This window comes from Pleurodeles waltl, chromosome 11 (genome assembly GCF_031143425.1).
Source record: "Pleurodeles waltl isolate 20211129_DDA chromosome 11, aPleWal1.hap1.20221129, whole genome shotgun sequence".
In the NCBI taxonomy this organism is placed as follows: Eukaryota; Metazoa; Chordata; class Amphibia; order Caudata; family Salamandridae; genus Pleurodeles; species Pleurodeles waltl.
In genome coordinates this window covers 323,846,347-323,860,608 of record NC_090450.1, presented here as the reverse complement: position 1 = coordinate 323,860,608, position 14,262 = coordinate 323,846,347, and the positions used below count along the sequence as shown (strand labels likewise).

Sequence of the window (14,262 nt, the reverse complement as noted above, 5' to 3'; positions counted from 1 at the left end):
TAAGGGCCAGATGTAGCAAGCAGTTTTGCCCATTCTGTGTCTATGGGAAAATGTGTTCGTACATATGGCCCTAAGCCTCTTATACCATTTTTTACCTCCTCTATGGTGCCTCTTGCCAACAAATCCTATACCTCTTGGGTAACCATTTCTCTGTCTTTCACTGAAAATACATTTCTTGTGTTTTTCACATTTGAATTCGGGAACCCGTAAATTGTAGTGAGAACTCCTTGACGGTATCTAGAACCCAGAAATCAGAGCAACCAGCTTCCAGTTTCCACAAAATTGGGCCAGCCTTCCTCCCACATTTTAGATGTGTATCTAAAAGGTCTGAAGTGGCACTTACCTGATGAAGCTCCTCTATGCCTCCTATCTCCTCTAGAGGGTCCGCCACCGCAACAAAACCTCTGTCTTTGAGGGTAAAATCCTTGAAATTATCCAAAGTTAGACTGGGAGTATTTCGCTCCATGTGGCAAAAAGAGTCTTGTAAAAAAATGTCCTCAGCTGGGAAACCGACCCCTCGTTCTCCTGGCCCTTCCAAAAATACTATCAGCAAACACCTTTTTTATGTCCTTCTGGGATTTCTCAATAGAATTAAATAACCCAACATATTTAGCCATATCCTTGATAAAATCTTTCCCAAATAATTGACCTTGAGAAGCTGAACCCCCTTCTTTATTTGCCAGTTTGACTAATTTTGTGTTAATTTTTAGTAAAATGCTTTTCCTACTTTCACTTGATAGGGCCATATTTGCATTGCCTGATAGGCAAATAGCTCTCTGCGCCCACTCGCGCAGCTCTTTACAATCTACAGAATTCTCGTTAATATAGGCCTCTTCAGCCATTTCAAACATTTTAGTAAGGGGTCCAATAACAGCTAAGAGGCGATCCTGACAGGATTTCAAGCCTCTGTCAAGGTCTTTTCTGGGGTTCTTTCCATTTTTAATAATGAATGCGACAACCTTGGGGTCTAATTTGGGAGTCATAGTGACTTCATCAGAGAGAGGGAGACAGACGTGGACATTCAGGTCTCATGCAAGACCTTACGTCTTTTGGTATTTCCCTTCTTAACCAAAAAGAGATGTATTCAGGATGTTTTAGAAAAGAGGATAAAACATTTAGTCTCCCAGGGATTCCAGAATACCCATTTTTGATTCTGAGTCCTTATTTGCCTCCTCTAGTGTTCCGTGATCTTTAATTTCAGTCACTTTCTCATCGGATTCAAACTCCGAAGAGTACAACAATTTCCTGATGTGAGGCCTCATCACCAACTGGTGACTCTGGAACACTTGGGCCTTCATTTTGCCCATCCTCAGTGCCTGAAGCACAAGTCAAAGTAATATCTACACCATTTGCCGGACTTCGTTCGACAATCTTAGCTTTTTTGTTTTTTGAAATAAGCTCGACCTCTGAGGTTTTCTTTTTTTTTAAATGTTTAACCTTTCCCACACAGCCTGAATATCCTGCTGGCTCAGAAAGTCTTTATTTTTGGATTTTGACCAATTTCTGTTTCTTGATTAGCTCCTCAAATCAACTATCAATGGAGTCAGCTAGCAACACATTCAATCTAGCCACAGCTCTGCTTAACATTTCCGCAAGTTTTCCTTCTAATCTATCCTCAGAATGTTCAGACATCATAAAAAAGAATCACAAACTCTGAAAACGGTAGCAGATGTGTGTCACGTAATGCACGCGTACAGACGTTAATGAGGGCTTTTCTTCAAATTGATGATTACTCTACAGTAACGTCCAGCTTTCCGCTTCCAGATCCACGCAAAGCGGGTTGCCTAGAAGAATTGCATGGGTTGCCAGAGACCGAGGATCGCCAGGGGAAGTCTGAGGGCATGATAAAAGATATCAGTATGTGCGTTCACTCCAGTGAGGTGTGAGCGTACGTCGATGTTATGAAATAAAACTTGGAGGCACGAGGACGAGAACGCTCAAAGAGGGTCCGCGACCTCAATCAAACTTCCCCAAAGGAGAGATAACGACATGATTAGCACACAAAGAGGAAACGTAAGGATAGAGAGAGTTGAAATCTAGGTCAGAGAGTCATAGACCTGGAAAAGGAGGATATAGATATAGGCGGCGCATCACAGGAATTGAAATAGGTGGAAAATGCACACTGGGACAATTAGAGAGATTATCACAAAGAGTGGAACAGGTGCCAGGTTTACTGGAAGTAGTAATGGATAGTGGGACAGATGAACACATACAGTGGCCATGTGGAAAGGAAGACAGGGGCACTGTGACAAGTGGAAATGGGCATTAGGATGCAGAATATAGACACAACACAGGTAGTCACAACAAAACAATGAGACAAAGGGACCGAGAGACAAACACTAAGGAAAAGAAGAACAGTACATATGGATAACAAGATACAGGCACAGGGTAATGGACATCCGAACATTGAAGCATGGTGACAGAATGTTGCCAGTTAAACTCCAGGAAACCCAACAACCACAAGGAAACACATACTCAGTATATCGCACAGTGCTATGCGGTCACATCAAATTGCCAATGTATACTCAGCAGACACAAAGAAATCACAAAGGAATACTTGGCCCCTACAGGTTCAGTTTCTTTGACCAATCCTTACTTCCATATAAATATTTATTATGCTTACAGTAGGTGAGTGGATGAAAAGTTACTAACTCCTCTAACAATTTCAAGTTTGTGGCATCCATACCAGGTTAACTTTGAGACTAATCTCTATTATAACATTTTGAGTAGAGAGAGGGGGTATACTACAGATAGGGTTCACTTTCCTGATCTGCCCCATAGTTCACTCTTAAATGAGTTAGCTTGACACAGATCGTGACTGTGCAGTGGTTACAGGAAATGTGCTGTAGTTCAGACACAAAGTCAGGCCTACACTGTGAACAGCACTTAGTGAAAGGAAGGTCAGATGTTAGGAACTGCTAGTCTGCCTTTCAGTGCAGGTGGTGCATTTGGCCTCCGTTTGTAGAGAGATGACTGCGAGGAGAGGGGTTCCTAGTACCCCTGTGAAACCTTCCTCATTGCACCAACTCCTATAGTGCACAATCAGTGCACCACGTAATCATTTATTTGCCATTGTTTCTACATCTACAACATGGTGCAGGATTGCATTTGCATGGGGGTAAGCTTCAATAAAACGATGGAACATTCACTTGACATCATGCCCACTGACATGATTCATATTTCAGCAAAGGTCACACAAGGGTCTGTGGTTCCTGTGCAGTACCAAAGTGCGTCAGGGTCACAAAAGTAGGTGCAAACGTGTATTATGTTCTGTTACACCTTCTGTAATAAGGCCCACGGTGGATAGGTGTTTAGAACTTTATTAATTATTGGGAATAAAGAAATATAAAATAGGTTTCCTAGTTTTGAGAAGGCTACAAATGGGGGGAGGACTGCATATTGTAGAGAGGCAATAGATGGAGATGAATAAATGGGGCTACGTAAGGCGAAGCCTCAGATGTAACTAGTACAGCTACTTTTTTCCAACCACATTGCTTTTCTTCTATCTGATCACGTGTTTTGTGTACACTCGAGTGTCCAGAATGCTAAAAATGCCACCACTTTTCCTCCATAGGTGCCTGGTGGAGGCAGGAGATGTTGGTTTTATGAAGCACACCACTATCAGTGAAAACGCAGATGGTAAGTTATGAATTCCAAGAGGAAACGTTTTATCCTTCCCTAACCGTAATTTGGTTTCCGATTTAGAGAGAAAATTATCCTTCTCTAACACTAATTTGGTTTCCGATTTAGGGAGAAAGTGGGCTAAAAGACATGGCATTTCCTTTCCTTTGAGTTCCCACTTTAGGGTGATATGACCAGTGCCGCTGCACGAGGAACCAAGCTTGAGAGGGCAACATTTATGCCCTGAGGGGATGCGAGGACAGAGCAATAAGTGAGACAAAAACAGCCTCCATAGATCTTTGTGTGCTGATCAAATTTCACGGGATAATAATAATGGCAAGATAACTCTGTTTATTAATGTATTTGAGGGAGAGATCTGTGTTTTGTCTTATGGCATTTTTGACTCATCATAAATTAGCACAGAGGTTTAAAGTGTAAAGTTCAGATCATAGGTTTGTACAGTATGGAGAAAACTGGGAGGGGTACTACTTTTCTTACTTGCAGTTTATAAGTTGCAATCCTCCGACTTATAGCTGGGTGAACCCTGAACCAGTATTAAAAAGCTGTTTCCTAATAGCAAGCCATTGTTTATACTTAATCTATTAATATTCCAAGGTTGCTAAGGGGTTCCTTTGGTTAGTAATACATTCTTATTAGTAGAGACAGCTGCAGCAAGGGCGCTGTTTTACATTGTGTTCAAATTTCTCCATAACAAGCACTCAACATATAGGGGGTCATTCCGACCCTGGCGGTCATGGACCGCCAGGGCCGGGGAGCGCGGATGCACCGCCAACAGGCTGGCGGTGCATCCAGGCCAATTCTGACCGCGGCGGTAAAGCCGCGGTCAGAAAAGGGAAACCGGCGGTTTCCCAACGGTTTTCCCCTGGCCTGAGGAATCCTCCATGGCGGCGCTGCAGGCAGCGCCGCCATGGGGATTCCGACCCCCTTACCGCCAGCCTGGTTCTGGCGGTTTTGACCGCCAGAACCTGGCTGGCGGTAACGAGTGTCGTGGGGCACCTGTGGGCCCCTGCAGTGCCCATGCCAATGGCATGGGCACTGCAGGGGCCCCCTAACAGTGCCCCACCAAGATTTTCAGTGTCTGCATAGCAGACACTGAAAATCGCGACGGGTGCAACTGCACCCGTCGCACCCTTTCCACTCCGCCGGCTCCATTCGGAGACGGCATCCTCGTGGAAGGGGGTTTCCCGCTGGGCGGGCGGGCGGCCTTCTGGCGGTCACCCGCCCGCCCAGCGGGAAACTCAGAATCACTGCGGCGGTCTTTTGACCGCGCAGCTGTATTCTGACGGCGGGACTTTGGCGGGCGGCCTCCGCCGCCCGTCAAAGTCAGAATGACCCCCATAATGCTTACTAGTAATAATGGCCTGTACACCTAGACCATGTAGACCTCATTGCCTTATCTAACATTTCCTAGACACTGATTAACACACTTGTATAATGCATTGTCTGTATATAACACATGTGTGTGACGTAAAGCACTCTTATAGAATACATTGATACATTGAGATGAAAAATGAAAAAAAGAAACGAAATACATTTGAGATGGTGACTATGGAAAGATGAGGGCCACCCTTACTGGGAAGTAGTGTGGGAATCCACGGGGAAGAAGGTCCACAGGGCGCCCCAACCAAGACTGTCGGACCTGCTGCCACCAGCGCTAACGCAGGCCCTGCTGCCTTCAGTACTTAGAAGCACATGGCAAGGTTTGCACTGATTAAATCAAAAACCAGCCCAAAAAGCCCACCTGCAACAAACAGTCTCAAAATCGGCCTTTGCTCTAAGGGAGGGGGAACACCGAAAGAATACATTTTAAAAAATCAATCCTGTGAATCAAAGCTACTCATAGTATAAATATTAAGTAAGGTGCCAAACCTTCAAATTTGCAAGAGAATTTGGCAAAAACGCTTGAAATTCCGAAAACAACTGTCAGCACACATCTCCAAATTATACTTTTGAGAGTTACTTCGTGGGTGTTTTTTTTATCATACTCAATGACTGATTCCAGTGTTAATACTGAATCCCAGATAACATCTCTGCAAAGCTAAGCGTTAACGTTCACTAATTCAATAATGTAAACGGATTTGAGTGTCGCAAAGCTACTAGTATTGTTTTCTTCATTGCATCACTAATGTACATTATAATGTACATGTAGTGCCGTTAGCGTTTGTCCTGTCCTCAGGAAACTTCATTGGTTACCATAGAAAATGGCTTAACTTAAAAAAAAATAAGCAACTTTAATAAATATATACCACTAATCGCGGGCATTAAAAATGACATGCATTTGTACTGTAGCAGTCATTGTAGATGCTTTTGTGAGAGCTCAAGTTGAGCTTTGCTATAGATAGGCACCACACTGACATGCTCTTTTTCAGATCAGGACAATTTGACCTCAAGATGGCTAAAATCTTCTGAGATCAGCACCAAAGCACGTTTTCGCACAAGACTTCAGACATGCATCATGGGTCAGACTCTCGCGCATCCAGAAGGGCCGCTGCTGCATTTCATGAGACCTGGTGGCAGGATGAATAATACCATTCAGGTTGCTGCTCCTGCTCAGGGAGAACGACAGCACCTTCTCATCCTCTCACTGAGGTGCTGCTAACAAGCATGGGCAAAGACAATGAATGGGTCTGACTTATAATTCGAAGTGCAAGCTGTGCTTTTTGGCTATGCCAACAGTTTTTTTCAATTGCAGTTTGTTTATAGGGAACTGCACATATACACAGTCAGCTATAGAAGCAGGTGCGGTGTCTGGTGTTTGAAGATTTGTTTATAAGGGTTACAGTTTTAATTGCTATCTCAATCTCCAGCTAATTTGTTTGATTCAGCATGAGATTCTGCATATTCGTCGGACCTGATTCACAAAACAAGTAAGGTGGAAATCCCTTCATCTGCCTGGATGTACCTTCCCTTTTCATCAACATTCTCTGGAGTACGAATGGAAAGCTGTGCCAGTTGCTGGTTTCCAGACATGCTCCTGGGATTATTAGCTGATGCTGTGAAGATTTCTCCATATCAGACAAGTCCACATAGAAAGAATAGAATCCGCTATGCAATTGCAATTTTGCGAATGTGAAAAATATATTTCCCCTTGAAGAAACACTTTTTCCTTTACCTCCACAAATCTGGGGGTGACCCATTCCCTTTCCCATCATGGAAGGGTAGTCACCCCTGATATTAACTAATATAAATTTACAACCATTTGCTGAGTAAAGAGAGGAGGGAAATGATTTTAGGAGTCCGTTTGTGGACATACAAAACTTCTAAGGCATACCACACCTTGAAACACTGACTTTTCATCCCTTGAGTGGGATTTGAGTTTACCAATGATAGGAAACCCTGTGTGAATTCCTGGCAGGCAGAAAACGATAAAATCAGACCTAAGCATACACTTGTGAACAAATGTACCATTCTCGAACAGGCTCTTTGTGACTTAGACACTATGTTGTGCTGTGGGAATTCGTAATTGTCTCCATGCTGTTTCAAGATTACATTAAGCATACTTTTTTTATTGTACGGTACCAAGAATAAGGTTTGTAGTGATGGAAATGTATATATTTTTATCACTTTGATTACCAGGTGCCAATCCTGCTGGTTGGGCGAAGGATCTGAAATCATCTGATTTTGAACTGCTGTGCCTGGATGGAAGTCGAGCCCCACCATCTAAGTACCAAGAGTGCAACCTAGGTCAGGTTCCTGCACATGCAGTCATGACCCTGCCCGAGAAAAGAGCACAGGTGCTGCAGGCTCTCCTGAATCAACAGGTGAGTTACAGGGATATGATCAATTATCAGACTTTAGGAAGCCTTTGGAAACCCATGGCAGGAAGAAAAGACGTATGGATTGGCTGCAGAAGAGATTTCAAGCAAAGCTCCTGTCCAGAAATTGATTAATGAACACATAACACATCCTGAGAAGATGAAAATTGTGGGGTGGAAAATGTTGGTGCACTGAATCATTGTAACATAAAAGATCTGTGTTCCCTCTTCACTCTGTATGGATAGGCAAGGGTTGTGGGATTTTTCTAGTTCGACACCTGGGACATTGCCTCCTTTGTTGAGAGAGGAGGAGTATTGATATTTGGAAACTTCCTTCTTCTATTCACAAGCTTATTTCCTTCCAGGCTTACTATTCTTTAGCGGCTGGTTCTAAATGGCCTCAGCTCCGAGCTAATTTCCTTAAAATGATGTAATATGCCACATAATGCAGTGGAGACGCTGTAATGATCGGTTAGCATAGAGGAGGGGATATAGCAGAATATTCCAGGGATGTCAAGGGGGAGAGAGAGAGAGAAAGAGAAAGGGAAAGCGTGCATGTATGTGGGTGTGTGCATGCACATGCTCCCATGAACATGCAGGCCACCAGTGCTCTTGAAGCCCAGTAAACCCTTACTATCAGTCATTCAATGATCTGAGGGCCAGATGTATCATGCATTTGTGTGGTCGCAAATGACCTGATTGGCTCGTTTCGACAGCAAAAATGCATTTTGGTATGTATGAATTCCAATTTGCGGTTCATTGTCTACATACCGATTCGGTATTAGGAAGGGCGTGTCAAGGGCGTCCCTTCCTAATACCGAATCAAAGAGGTATGCCAGCTGGTCACCATCCCTGTAACTTTAGCGTTTCCTAACGGGTCGCAAATTGTGACCAACCTCATGAATAATAATGAGGGAGGTCACTTTGCGACCCATTAGGAAACACAAAATGAAACTCCATGAGTTTCATACATATTAATAAGGATTCCGTAATTGCGATTCGCAGGGAATCGCAATTTTATAAAATGGTACATCTGGCCCCAAGTCTCACACAAAATCTCTTTCACCTTCATCATGCAAGATGTATAAGTTCACTACTTTATTGTTTGTTACCTTTACGGTCATGTGGTTTGTGGAATAGACAGTCCCACCCCTTCGTAGCTTCAGTATTAAATGTTTCGAAACACTCTACTTTAAAATCATTGTCAACCGATCCAAAATTTCACAACTTGATTATTTCCTTCTAATGATTTTGACTGGTACCTTACCTTCTGGTTAGAGCATAACAAAATGCTTTCTTATAGATGTTTTATATTTAATTATTCTGCACCATCAATGTAAAAATACTTCTGCTTTGATTTTCTGAATTTCACAACATGGCACATTTAAGGAATATATTGGAAATTGAATGTAGCAAGGCTAACAACTTTCTAAGACAGAAGTGGGGGATTCTGGCTTCAACATTTCACTCAAGGAATCGTACAGGGTATGCTGATGAATACATGGACTACCATGAAGCCCCTTACCCTCGCCCCTTAAATGCAAAATTCAGTTTTGTTTTTCAGTTTGCGCATGGGAATGAATGTAAACAATGTAAGTCTTGTGCGCAGGTGCCTATCCAGGGATCTTAATTTCTCACCGTTATGAGTATATCCAACGGGATAGAAGCACAGTGTGTTTTCTTACATTTCTGTAATCCACCAAACATGTTCATTTCCGAATCTCCTTTGAAATAAATTGATCCAGGACTTAAGCTCATGGTCCTCGGGTGTTCAGTAGTGGTGCTTAGAAGGTAATCATTTCACTGTCTGAATGAAGCAGGTACAACGGCGCATGTGTAAAGATAGAACCTTATTTTAAAGAGATCAGTGCCACCCTTGTGCTGGATTAATACAAGTGATCAGTCGTGGTTTAACTGATCCTAAAATGCAGTGACTGGATGTCTATCCCACTGAGGACTGCAAATTCAAATCACTAGCAGAATGGTTTCTGTTTTGAATAGTTATCTTACCCTTTGTGTTGTATTGTTATATTAATTTAAAAAATTCATGCCAATAATGGTAAATTCACCGAGACGACAGATATGTATGTTTGCTTACTGAGAATCGAGCTATCATTAGTCTTTTGAAGGGCTTGGAGTCAATACACAATGTGAGGAAAAAGGATCAGAAGGGCAACCAGAAGGGCAGCCAGCCAGAGGGGCAACACTAAACGGACCCACGTTGTGTTTAAATACGTAATGAGCTTTTCCTAACTACCAGCTTCAAGTCCTGTGTAGAAATATGGAATTTGGATCATCAGACATATTTGTTTAATTAGGTCTGAAGACTCCATTTTGATTGACGGACAGGGAAATAGGGGGAGCAGATGTATGTGCTTCATTTGTCAAGACCTAAGGCAAACGAGAGACTCGACTACCATGCTAAAACAAGGATGAATTGATGCCTACAGTGAGTATTGCAGCATGTATAATGCTACACGTAAACCCCCAGCAAACCTCCCAAACCCCACGCGTCCGGTGCATACTCTTCATACTTCTTTATGGGAAGCAGTTGTTTTAGATGACAGAGAGCAGCTTTTCGCCTCTGTGTTCCAGCGAGACAGGAAGTCATTGTCCCTGTTACGTACTTTTAGTTGCAGAACCTTTAAAAGGAGTCTGCTCATTAAGCTCACCTCCATTACACAGGATCTTGGGTTGTGTTAGACCTGGCATCTTTGGGTTGGTTTCCCCATCTTTTGGCCTCTGCTTTCTGTATTTGTGACTGTGTGCTGGATTTCGTTTTTGCTGGTTTTGGGTACTCTGGGCACTTTACTACTGCTGACCAGTGCTAAGGTGCAAGTGCTCTCTGTGTTAATTGTGATTATGATTGGTTATTCCTGATTGGTATATTTGATTTACTAGTACGTCCCTAGTAAAGTACACTAGAGGTGACCAGGGCCTGTAAATCAAGTGCTTCTAGTGTGCCTACAGCAATGATTATGCCAACCACATAAGCAGCCCTGTAATCATGTCTTAGACCTGCCAACTGCAGTGTCTGTTTGTGCAGTTGTAAACTGCCAATTCGACATGGCAAGTGTGCCCACTTTCCAGGCCCAAACCTTAACTTTTACTATATGTAAGTCATGCCTAAGGTAGCCCCTAAGTAGCCCTATTGTCAGGGTGTAGTGCATTTAAAAGGTATGACATGTACTGGTGTGTTTTACATGTCCTGATTGTGAAATACTGCCAAAGTCATTTTTCACTAATGCAAGGCCTATCTCTCCTATAGATTAACATAGGGATTGCCTTTATATGTCTTTTAAGTGTAGTTTCCCATTGGGACCAGATAGAGATATGGAGATTGGGGTCTCTGAGCTCATAATTTAAAAATACATATTTTGGTAAAGTTGTTTTTTAGATTGTCTGTTTGAAAATGCCTCTTTTAGAAAGTGGGCATTTTATTGCATAACAATTCTGTGCCTCTGCTTGGCTACTGAGTACACGTCTGGGTCAGACTGACAGTTGGGCTGTTTGTGAATTTCCTCTAGACAGTAACACAAAGGTAGCTGAGGTGTGTCCTGCATTTCCTAATGAATCCTCCTGGGCTAGAGCGGGAGGGAGGAGCTGACACCTTCACTTGAAAGGGCTGTGCCTATCTATCACAATACAGTCTCCATCCCCCTAGTGTGTGTCTGGGGGCAAGGCAAGGAAGAGGCAGTGTCTTGTGCATTTCTAATGACTTTCCTTTGACGTTTGCCTACTTCAAAGGCAGTAATGAGTATAAGTAGTGGAACCAAAACCCCAGATTTTTAGAACACGTCTGGATCAAGAGGAACCTCTGCCTAGGAAAAGAGCTGAAGAGCTGTGAGGAGGAGTACTGCCCCTTTCCTGTGAGTGCTTTGCTGGGTTGGCCTGCAGTTGGTGCTTCTGCCTGAGAGAGAACAAAAACTGGACTTTTTTTGTGTATGATGCTTGTGAAGTTTCTCCGCTGGCTTGGACTAAGCTTGCCTCTTGTTAAGAAGTCCCAGCGACATCAAAGACTTCATCTGCCAGCACCTGGTCTCTCTTGCTGAGATGCCCTGACTTACCAAGTGGTGTCACATCCAGTCCCTGGGCCCCTGGAAGGAGATGCTGGCAGAAAAAGAGTGAAAATCCACGCACCAAAGCCAAGCAGCAGAAAAATCGAGGCAGGGCCTACACTGTGGCTGAAAAATCAACGCAACGCCAGTGAAATCAACGCATCACCAGCTCAGCGTGGATTCTTCACTGGGGTAAAAATCCCTGGGCATCAAAATCTTATCCCTGGGCATCAAAATCGTCAACACCACAGCATGGACCCAAAGCTGCTTGTCCAGAAATTGACACATCTCGGAAAGAGGATCAACGCATGACCTTACTTGCGAGTAAGGAATCAACGCATCGCTTGGTTTTCCAATGCTCGCCCACCCGTGCAGCTTTATTTTTTTATGCATATCAGGTACTTTGTGCTAAAGCAATGCATCCATTGATTTCTATGGATCAAGACTCTTTTTACTTTGAAAAAAATCAAATCTTTGCTTTTGTACGTTGGATTCTTGTTGTTTTAGTCTTGTTTGATTTAGATGAATATTGGCTATTTTTCAAAACCAGTGTGGAGTCATTTTGTGGTGTTTTCACTGTGTTACTATGTGTGTTGTGCAAATACTTTCCACATTGCCCCTGAGAGAAGCCTGACTGCCTATGTCAAGCTACCAAGGGAGTGAGCAGGGGTTATCTGAGCTGTGTACCTCCCTTACCCTGGCTAGAGTGAGGGTTCCTACTTGGACAGGGTGTAAACTGACTGCCAACTAGAGACTCCATTTCTAACAGGTTGAATGCTAAATAAGGAAAGCCCCAAACTGTGGTAGGCCTTGCATACCTGCAAAACGTGTGTGTGGGGATCTTTCTGTTCTAGCCTTGTGCTAATTTTTTAATCATGACCAAGGCTAATCCGGCATTTGACACAGGTCTAGACACCCCATGACCATCAACTATTCATTAAGGGCTCTCTCTCAGGGACTGAGAGGCCTGTTCATGACTGTTGCTGTGCTCTGCGCTCCTCCTACAGCCTTCAAAGGGTCTTTGCATTGTGTGCACTCTCTGGTGCGGAAGCACACCATAGTGTGGGGATCAAGGTAACGGAAGGGAGGTATTTAAAGATGGTAAGGCAACTGTTTTCTGTATGTTTATGAAGAGGGAGGGGTATGGGACCCATGAAATAGCAGGTGACAACATGTACTTTCAAATGAATGGAACTTGGGCATACTAGGAAGCCATGACTGAAGTGAACAAGGGGGGAAGACGAACGTAGTAAAAGCTTTGTAGGATTTACCCTCCTTCCCATGTTGATCTTCTTAGCTTCTGTGTTCTTATCCGCTTATGTAGTTTAGGAAGGTGGGGTGCATGGAAATAAAGGGCATGCAAAAGAAAGATTGGATAGCATGCAACACTGTGCCAATCAAAGATAAATCAACCTCACTCTATATCTCAGGCCATTTAGAAACCTTTGGTGGAATGTGTCGCTGGTACACCAGCCAAAAGCCTGCCAGCTGCTGCTAGCTTGATGTTGGTCTTTTTGAAACACCCTGTAACTGAAACTTTCTGATCTCGTACAGAGTTTGTATGGACGTGATGGAGTAGAAAATGACATGTTCCAGATGTTTGGGCCTAACAAGGATGGCAAAGACCTGATATTCAAGGATTCAACCCAGTGCCTCCTCCCAGTGCCCACTGAAACCTCTACAGAGTCCTTCCTAGGAGCTGATTATCACCGTGCGATTGCTAGTATAAAGGACTGCTCCCCAGGCTCAGGTAACTACAATGATTGCTCTTACCGGAGGCGTCTCCCCTATAGGTCTGTTGCATCTGTTAACTTCCTTATGGCTTCATGGAGCTCTCCTTGTTTTGTCTCAAGTTAACCATTAAGATTACAGACCCCCTACCTCACGGCACCTCCCACCCAAGTCAGGAAACTTACTCAATGATCACCCCCTCATTTCAGACAACTCACCTGGTGATACCTTTTCACCTTAGGAAATTCACTTTTGCTTTCAGACACCAGGACGGTCCTGTACCTAATGCAACAGCCCCACACATTTTGAGCCCCTCCCCTCCCATGGCTTGCTGAACCACCATTCTCTATGACATACATAATTTCTGAGCTGTGGTGACAGGGCAGGAAAATTCACAGGTGGCACTTAATGACAGAAAGGTCTTGTCTCCCGGTTTGTCTCAAGAATTGGGTACCAGATGATTTAGAGCGAGTCATTTAGGTGGGGCACAAACAGTCAGTCAGTCAAGCATGTAATGAACTTGCTGTTCCCGGATTTGATAATTTTTCAGCACTGTGCATGGCGACAGCTTCAGATAACTGCATTGTATCTCTCTCTTGTAGATCTCATCTCTGCGTGTACCTTTCATAGCTGCTCCTAAACCCAAAGGTCCAAGAGCCACACTACCCAAGATCACAATCTTCTCACTAACCTGACCTTCAATGTACTGGCCCCTCTTTCATCTGGCAAGCGTGACCTCGAAGGCGTGACTGGGGCTGTCTGAATCACCATTTCTATCTGTGTGTTGTCTTCATGTGCACTAATAAACGATCACAATCAACCAGTGGAGTGTGTTCCTTTCTTTCACCCTTTTCTGCCAGTAAGGAACTGAATTTTTTGTCGGCTAGAGAACTCTTTTCAACACTTTGAACAATCTTTCTGTACAAAATGTGAAGTTACTGTGGCATTTCTGGGCCAGATGTGACACCAATGTGACTTGAGTGAGCCTGAACTGGTGCAACAAGACTGATCTGGAGGCTGTCAAGTCTCTCTTGTTACGTAGTTGTCTGGTAAGTCAACAGCATTCTGGTGATTTC

General features: G+C 43.6%; 1 protein-coding gene across 1 annotated transcript in view; it reads left to right on the top strand.

Annotated features, from left to right (window-relative positions):
• LOC138265672 (serotransferrin-A-like) overlaps positions 1-14,006 on the top strand; it is a 79,618-nt gene extending 65,612 nt beyond the window's left edge. Inside the window, exons 14-17 of the mRNA XM_069213587.1 lie at positions 3,575-3,639; positions 7,219-7,403; positions 13,010-13,205; positions 13,789-14,006. Coding sequence (XP_069069688.1) covers positions 3,575-3,639; positions 7,219-7,403; positions 13,010-13,205; positions 13,789-13,826 — 484 coding nt within the window. The 3' untranslated portion in view covers positions 13,827-14,006. The remainder of the gene's footprint in view (positions 1-3,574; positions 3,640-7,218; positions 7,404-13,009; positions 13,206-13,788) is intronic.
• Positions 14,007-14,262: the final 256 nt, after the last annotated feature.